General features: G+C 47.0%; 2 protein-coding genes across 2 annotated transcripts; both read left to right on the plus strand.

The window, feature by feature from the left end:
- Window positions 1-238: 238 nt before the first annotated feature.
- LOC144937142 (mediator of RNA polymerase II transcription subunit 29-like) lies at window positions 239-3244 on the plus strand. Its single transcript, XM_078864438.1, has 4 exons — window positions 239-396; window positions 1411-1469; window positions 1750-1834; window positions 2793-3244. Exons 1-4 carry the CDS (start codon window positions 277-279, stop codon window positions 3006-3008), a joined length of 480 nt encoding a protein of 159 aa, XP_078720564.1. The 5' UTR covers window positions 239-276; the 3' UTR covers window positions 3009-3244.
- A 353-nt stretch (window positions 3245-3597) lies between these two features.
- LOC144937141 (mediator of RNA polymerase II transcription subunit 29-like) lies at window positions 3598-8797 on the plus strand. Its single transcript, XM_078864437.1, has 4 exons — window positions 3598-3770; window positions 4578-4636; window positions 5745-5829; window positions 6544-8797. Exons 1-4 carry the CDS (start codon window positions 3639-3641, stop codon window positions 6757-6759), a joined length of 492 nt encoding a protein of 163 aa, XP_078720563.1. The 5' UTR covers window positions 3598-3638; the 3' UTR covers window positions 6760-8797.
- The last annotated feature ends 56 nt before the right edge of the window (window positions 8798-8853 follow it).

Below are 8853 nucleotides of genomic sequence, written 5' to 3' on the forward strand. Positions count from 1 at the left end.
CGTGACACCACGCAAAGCTTCGCGCATGACGTCACCGCGCAAAGCATCGCGCATGACGTCATAACGCAAAGCGTCGCGCATGACGTCACCGCGCAAAGCATCGCGCATGACGTCATAACGCAAAGCGTCGCGCATGACGTCACCGCGCAAAGCTTAGCGCATGACGTCACCGCGCAAGGGTTTCGCTGTTGATGTCACCGCGCAAGGGGCTCACGTATGACGTCACCGCGAAAGGGCCTCGCGTATGACGTCACGTGACGAGCAGTTGAGAACGCGATGGCGACTCCGCTCGGTGTTCAGCCGCAACAGCAGCAGCAACAACAACAGCAGCAGCAGGACTTTGACCCCGTGGCGCGGGTGAAGATGCTGCTGCCGCAGCTCAAGGAATGTCTGCAGGTAACGACTCGCAAATGCTGCCCTGGCTGTTGCTGCTTGCTGCTGCTGTGTGCGGTGCCGCGTGTTGATGACCGCGTGTTGATGGCCGCGCAGGGGTCGGCGTCTCGAAGGGCTCAATCGGTCACTCGCCTTCGCTCACCCCCCACCTCCCCGCGCACACGCGTCTTTGTCTTTCTCTTCCATGGCGTTTCACGAACTTTTAACGACTCGCGCCGCACGCCGTAGTTGTAGGAATTCACCGGGGTGACCCGGCCATGGGAATACATCCGGGTCGAGCACGGGTAGAGCACGGTAACGGCACGGGTATAGCACGGTAACGGCAAGGGTATAGCACGGTAACGGCACGGGTAGAGCACGGAACCGGCACGGGTAGAACACGGGAGCATTATGGATAGCAAGGCCGTAGCCATGGAGTCAACATTGGGGGGGAGCAAATCTTCCAGGGGTCTGGGGGTCCCCCCCCCAGAAAAAAAAAATTAAATTTGAAAATAATTTCCTGTCTAAAATATAAAAAAAATAACTAACACATAGGATGTACTTTTTATTTTTTATAATAATGTCTAATAATGTATTGTATTACATTGCTGTTTTTTTCTTTTTTAAATTTTCTTGTTTAATTGTATGTAATGGCAGAGATTAGGGATTCATAAAGTGCAACCATAACCACAATTATATAAACAGCAATCTATTTTATAGCAATATATTGGGGGGGACATTTTGAGCATATTTGAATATTGGGGGGGATGTGTCCCCCCCTCCCCCCCCCCAATATATATTATAATTACGACCTTGATGGATTGAATATAGGAACGGCATTGGGAAAGCACGGGACCAGCACGCGTAGAGTATGGAAACGGCATTGGTTGCCACGGGAACAGCACAGAATCAGTACGGGTAAATCAAACACATGACGGGGGCAGAGCCTTTTCCTACATTCTAATCAGCTGAAATGTGCACATGTTATAGTTTGGCTCTAACGGGATTGTGGCGCGTGTTTTTTTGTTTTGTTTACAGAATCTTATGAAAATTGCTGCTCAGAACCTGAACCAGAACACGGCGATTGATAATGGCTTGTGAGTCGCACTTGCATTGCAGATCTCCATTGCACACTTTGTTTTTCCACCTTTTGGAGTTTTACAATTTTAATGCAGGGCTGTGTGTGTGAAAATATATGTCGATATTTGGGGCAAAATGTTGGGTGTTCAGTTAGCACGTTTGGCTACGTACGGTGCGAAAGAAGTTCAACAACATACATATCCACACTTGCCAGTCTACGTACGGCTGTGTATGTCCAGAGGGGAAAGTGATGTTGTGCAAGGGATTTGTCGTGATGCCTTTGTTTGTCTCCTTCAGGAAGAGCAGTGACTCGCCCATTCATAGATTTGACAAGTGCCTGGAGGAGTTTTATGCCATCTGCGATCAGATCGAGTTGTGTTTGGTAAGTCGTCGTGAATTGCCGCTACGAATCGCGTCTTAACAAGTCGCATGTTTACAGTTATCTGGTCAGGCACTGGACGTCACACAGATGTCACAATCGTCTGTCCGTGAGGCCGGGTCCACACCAGGGCGATCCGATCCGTTGTGCTGCGCATGAGCCAACTAAGGTTACAGTCCTGAATGGTGTTTCACTTCCTCGTTGCGCAACTACTCGTTCGGATGCGGACAAAGCAGTTGCAGCCGATGTTAAGTTGCACCATCTCGAGAACCATCGCTTTTACCTGCCGACACCTGGCGGAGCGTGCCACAAAGCGTTACTGTGCCGGAAGGTGTGCAAGGGCGCATGTGTGTGTTTCTAAGTCGACTTTCTTTCACACCATACGTAGAAACACGTGGGCTTTGCCTGGTAGGATGGGGATGCATCTTGGTTCTTTTGGTAAAGTCACGTAGAATGGAAGTAATAAAATAATAAAAATAAAACATAATAAAATACATTCAGACGCTGTCTTTCCGACAGACCTGTTCTTCACCTGAGGACGGCTGCTTGCGTTGTGGCCGAAACGTCGTGAGAATTATTTTATTATTTTTATTATTTTATTACTTCCCTTCTACGTGACTTTACCGAGAGAACCAAGAAGATGAATTCCTGCAGTCACGAAAGCTTTAAATCGAAAGGATGGGGATGCTTCAGTTTTATTTGTATGTTTGGGTGATTTGTGTACCTTTCTTGTACTCCGATCGTGTTTTTGTATTGTTGTAACATTCTTACCTGCCCCTACTGGACGTCTGTGAAAAAGAGCTTAATAGCTCATCGGATTCCTCCAGTATAAATAAATCTCATTCTAAACCATGCTAATCGGAGATGCGGGAGTATGATTGTTATACTTAGTGGTTGTACACCGAAGGTGCCAGTCGCGCACGTGTTGTGTCGATGAATTTGTGCGTGACGTGCATTGCAGAGGCTGGGCTACGAGTGCATCTCGCAGAGCGTGGACAGCGCCAAGCACTCCCCCAGCCTCGTGCCCACGGCCACCAAGCTGGACGCCACGCAGGCCGACAGCCTGTCTTACGGGCAGTACCTCGCCATGATCAAGTCCCAGATCTCCTGCGCCAAGGACATACACAACTCGCTGCTCGTGTGGGCACGGGAGATCTCCAGCAAGGGGCAGATGTAGTGGCCACCCACGGAGTGAGCAAGTGGAGACTGTGGGCGCACGTTGACTGAGTTTGATCTTTGTTTGAACTCTCTTTTTTAAATGTCGCTTTATGGAGAACGGGGGGGCAGGGTGAAAAACACAATTTTCGTATTGACGTTTTATATTCTCGTCTTTCATTGTCGTGTAAAGCACTTTTCAGGAAATGTAACGCAATGAAAGTCGTGACTGCTTATTGTTATTAAATTTGTTTACACAACAAAGTCTCACCATTGCGTATCTACAGCTCGTCACGTGACGTCACACCCCCCCTCAATCTCGCGCGCTACGTCACTACGCAAAGCCTCGCGCGGTGACGTCACTGCGCAAAGCCTGGCGTGATTACGTCACCCCGCAAAACCTGGCGCGATTACGTCACCCCGCAAAGCCTGGCGCGATTACGTCACCCTGGAAAGTCGCGCAGCGACGTCCCCACATCTTGGTGCGTCGACGTCACCCCGAAGTCTCGCGTGTGACGTCACCCTTCAAAGCGTGGCGCGGTGACGTCACCCCGCAAAGCCTGGGGCGGTGACGTCACCCCGAAGTCTCGCGCGTGACGTTGCCGCGCAGAACCTGGCGCGACGACGTCACGTGACGAGCAGGAGAGACGCAATGGCGATTCCGCTCGGTGCTCAGCAGCAGCAACAACAAATGCAACAACAGCAGCAGCAGCAACAGCAGCAGGACTTTGACCCAGTGGCGCGAGTAAAGATGCTGCTGCCGCAGCTCAAGGAGTGTCTGCAGGTAACGGCACTCAAATCCCGGCTGCTGTTGCTGTTGTTGTGTGCGGCGCGAGTTGCCGCCCGGGGGGGTCGGTCCCCTCGATCGGTCACTCGCCTCCGCTCACCTCCCCGCGCACACGCGTCTTTGTCTTTTTCTTTCATGGCGTTTCACGAACTTTTAACGACTCGCGCCGCACGCTGTAGTTGTAGGAATTCAACCAGGGTGACCCGGCTATGTAACTACATCCGGGTCGAGCATGGGAATGGCACGGGTATAGCACGGGTATAGCACGGGAACGGCACTGGTAGAATACGGGAGCAGGATGGATAGAATACAGAAACGGTACGCATATAGCACGGAAACAGCACGGGAACGGCACGGGTATAGCACAGGAACAGGATTAATAGAATACAGGAACGGCATTGGGAAACACGGGAACGGCACGGGTAGAACACGGGAGTAGTATGGATAAAATACAGGAACGGTATGCGTATAGCACGGGTATAGCACGGGTAGAACACAGGAACGGCGTTGGGAAACACGGGAACGGCACGGGAACGGCACGGGAACGGCACGGGTAGAACACGGGAGTCGTATGGATTGAATACAGGAACGGCACAGGTATAGCACGGGAACGGCACGGGTATGGCACGGGTATAGCACGGGAACAGCACGGGAACGGCACGGGTAGAACACGGGAGAAGTGCAGGTAAAGCACAAACATGATGAGGCAGAGCCTTTCCCTACATTCTAATCAGCAGAAATGTGCACATGTTATAGTTGGGCTCTAACGGGATTGTGACGCGTGTTTTTTTTGTTTGTTTACAGAATCTTATGAAAATTGCTGCTCAGAACCTGAACCAGAACACGGCGATTGATAATGGCTTGTGAGAAGCACTTGCATTGCAGATCTCCATTGCACACTTAGTTTTTCCACCCTTTGGGTTTCTTACAATTCTAGTGCAGGACTCTGTGTGTGTATATATATATGTCGATATTGGGGGGGAAACGTTGGTGTTCAGAAAGCACGGTTGGCTATGGGGCCGTCCATAAATGACGTCACGCACCTATGGGGGGGGGGGGTCAGACATTTGTGACGAGGGGGGGGTTGAGAAATGGGACGTCACATCAAAATGCGCAACTTTAAATAAATATAGAATTGTTACAACACTAATTTAGATTAATTTTCATTATTAACTATTTGATTATTTAATGTACTAAGGTCATCTTTAATTTATTCCATGAAGGAGCATTTTGCTTCTCCGTGGGAGAATGGAGAAGCATACACTTTGAACATTTTTTAAAATTGTTATTAAACATTTTGATTCTACCAGGGCTTTTCATTCTCTGGAATGAATGATTGTTATAATTGTACTCTCCATTTTGCTTCTTTCTACTACGAAGTTTCAAGTATTTTTTATAGTTATAATTACTTTAAATATTTTATAATTATAAGATAATTTCAATATAATATTTTGAACATCTGCAGTTTTAGTTAGACGCTGAATATTTTCAAGTTAATTTTATGCTAAATGTAAGCTTTCCAACTCTTTTTAATACGCGTTTTCTCCTACATCAGAATGCAGCGCCACATTAAATACGCACTACAATGACAATAATTTAAATCGATTTAAAGCATGTTTTATTTTCAAAATGGTTTAAAGCATGTTTTATTTTCAAAATGGAAATATGGTTTTTGGGAGGGCAGAGCTTTGTGACATCATATTTGAGGGGGGTCTGACTTTTTGTGACGCCGTGTGACGAGGGGGGGGTCAAAAATCGTCCAAAATCGCGTGACGTCATTTATGGACGACCCCTATGTCGATATTGGGGGGAAAACGTTTGTGTTCAGAAAGCACGGTTGGCTATGTACGGTGCAAAAGAAGTTCAACAACCTACATATCCACACTTGCCAGTCTACGTCCGGCTGTGTATGTGCAGAGGGGGAAGTGATGTTGCGCAAGGAATGTACTGTCATGCTTTTGTCTCCTTCAGGAAGAGCAGTGACTCGCCCATTCATAGATTTGACAAGTGCCTGGAGGAGTTTTATGCCATCTGCGATCAGATCGAGTTGTGTTTGGTAAGTCGTCGTGAATTGCCGCTCCGAGCCACGTCTTAATAAGTCGCATGTTTACAGTTATCCGACTGGACGTCACAGAGATGTCGCAATCGGCTGTCCGTGAGGCCGGGTCCACACCAGGGCGATCCGATCCACAACTCAGCGACGCATTTCATGACGTGCGCATGAGCCAACTAAGGTTACAATCCTCAATGGCATTTCACTTCCTCGTTGCACAACTACTCGTTCGGATGTGGAAAAAAGCAGTTGCAGCCGATTTTTAGTTGCGCCAACTCGAAAGCGATCACAACCAACCGCTCTTACCTGTTGAGCCTGGTGGAGTGTACGTAGAAACATGCATTTAGATTATTTTGCTGCTTTAATTTTCCAGATAAGCCGAAAGGTTGCGCTATCATGTGGCCAGGTCGCTTCTGAAAAATAAAAAGGGGTGCAAGGCTGCACGTGTGTGTATATCGACTTTCTTACGTAGAAACACGTGGGCTTTGCCTGGTAGGATGGGGATGGTTTAGTTTTATTTGTATGTTTTTTGGGTGATTTGTTTACCTTTCTTGGACTTTGTATTACGTTTTTGTACGGTTGTAACATTATTACCCACCCCTACTGGACATCTGTAAAAAAAGCTTTATAGCTCATCGGATTCCTCCAGCATGAATAAATATTCGTGTTGTGTAGATGAATTTGTGTAGATGAATTTGTGCGTAACGTGCATCGCAGAGGCTGGGCTACGAGTGCATCTCGCAGAGCGTGGACAGCGCCAAGCACTCCCCCAGCCTCGTGCCCACGGCCACCAAACTGGACGCCACACAGGCCGACAGCCTGTCTTACGGGCAGTACCTCGCCATGATCAAGTCCCAGATCTCCTGCGCCAAGGACATACACAACTCGCTGCTCGAGTGCGCACGGCGCATCTCCAGCAAGGGGCAGATGTAGAGGCTACCCACATAGCGAGCAAGCGGAGACCGTGGACGCACGTTAACCGACTTTAGTCTTTGTTTGAACTCTCTTAAACGTCTCTTCATGAAGAATGTGGGGGGGGGGGGGGATATAAACACATTTCGTATTTACATTTCATATTCCTGTCTCTCATTGTCGTGTAAAGACCTTGCCGCATTTCCAAGAAATGTAACGCAATGTAAGTCGTGACTGCATATTATTATTAAATTTGTTTGCACAAGCCTCACCGAGTCTCAATTAATTCTCAGACAAGTCCTAAGTTTTTGCAATAGAGGTCGAAGATGGCTACATTTCCCATCAATTACTGCAAGTCGTTTAACGCGGTAGATTCATTTCTGAAAAATGCATTAAGCGAAGTTTCCCCACAAAGTAACAACAAAGTTTGCCGAGATACGATGTACACACACGGTAACATGGCGTGACATAACCCGAGGATACGCCGCCACGTTGCGATATCATTCCGTGCAGCTCCAAGTAGTTACTCATCGACCGGTCAGAAACCGCATTAGAACAGGCGCGTACCACATTGAGCGAAGCGTACCCTAATGTTTTCAGCGAAAAAGCGTTGTGTGAACGTGATAAGCGAGGGCTTACTTAATGTTTTGGAATAAACACATGCACCTTTACACACAGGAGTGTGGACATGCGTCCCTCGAAGATAAAGTAGTGGGTATCTGCCATTGGTGTAAAAACAGGAAGCGTGCAGGTGACAGAGGATTGTTGATGCATATTTACATGTCATCTCTTGGTTAATATGGGCAGCAACAGCATAGCCTTGTATTCTTAGGTTTTATCGGTAAAGTCACGTTGGTAAAAAATAAAAGTAATAATAGAAATAAAATAATAAATCACGATACAGTAAATCTAGCTGACGGTCCCACCTGATGACAGAGACTTGTGTTGCCTGAGAAACGTCGTGATTTATTATTTTATTTCTATTACTACTTTTATTAATTTAATTTTTTACCTACGTGACTTTACCGAAAAAACCTAAGAGTATGAATCCTTGCAGTCACGAAAGCTTCGAATCTAGAAAAGCATAGCCTTGGCAGACTGGTTAAGTTGTGACCTGAGATTGTAAAGTGGATGGAGCAGGCATGGAGGGAGGGTTGTGGGCAAACTGATAATAAACAAACCATCTGGTTAACATGAAGAGATGCAGGTGCTGCATGAATGCAAAGCCTCAGTACGGGATGTTGAATGCTGCCGTGTTGGAAAAGTCCATGACATTGCCAGTGAATTTTAATAATCCAGCGAGCCAATGCACTGTTTGCAGTGGCCATGGTAGGATGCTCAGGTGTGGTTCATGTATCTATGCCTCATTTATAATGACCATGGTATTGTGCTGTATGCAAATGGTTTACAAGAGGCATTTGTGCAACGTGTACATGGCTCTCCCATTCACCTGAAATGACCCCACTGGAATTTTCTGTTGTGGGATGACAGAAAATTGTCTGCGAGACAAAAAAAACTCGAGATAGCAATAACCTTGGCTTGCGTATCACTGATGGTTGTAAACAAACCACACTGGTCATGTTGAACGCAGCGCTTCGGGAGTGTTCGATCATGATGTGTACTGAGATTGGTGGGAGACACGTAGAGGCTTTGAAATAACATCTTCTCCCGAGTCAGAATGGCAAGTCCTCGCTTAACGCGGGGGTTGCGTTCCTGAAAATTTCTGCACAAAGTGAATTTGCGTTAAGCGGGGAATAATTTTCCCATAAGGAATAATGGTAAGGGTGGGGTGTGTCATTCCAGCCCGTAATGTTTATATTTTACAGTACATGTGTTTTGTTTAAATGTGTTGTGTTTATAAAGTATTTCTATAAATATTCTATGCGTGACAGTTGTTTAAATTTAAAATGTGTGCGTGAGAGATACGACGAGTGAAAAACGTAAGGGAGTGGACAGCGATAGACTGTAGTTGACGCTACGCACACAAAAATGCTGCCGGAGCGAGGAAACCACGCCGTGTATCACAGCGCACATCACTCTACAGTACCAACTCCCAGCATCACCGAACAACACCGAAATCGCTCATAAAAGTAGTCCGTTACGTTCGATTAAAGA

Source organism: Lampetra fluviatilis, chromosome 18 (assembly GCF_964198595.1).
Source record: "Lampetra fluviatilis chromosome 18, kcLamFluv1.1, whole genome shotgun sequence".
Taxonomy (NCBI): domain Eukaryota; kingdom Metazoa; phylum Chordata; class Hyperoartia; order Petromyzontiformes; family Petromyzontidae; genus Lampetra; species Lampetra fluviatilis.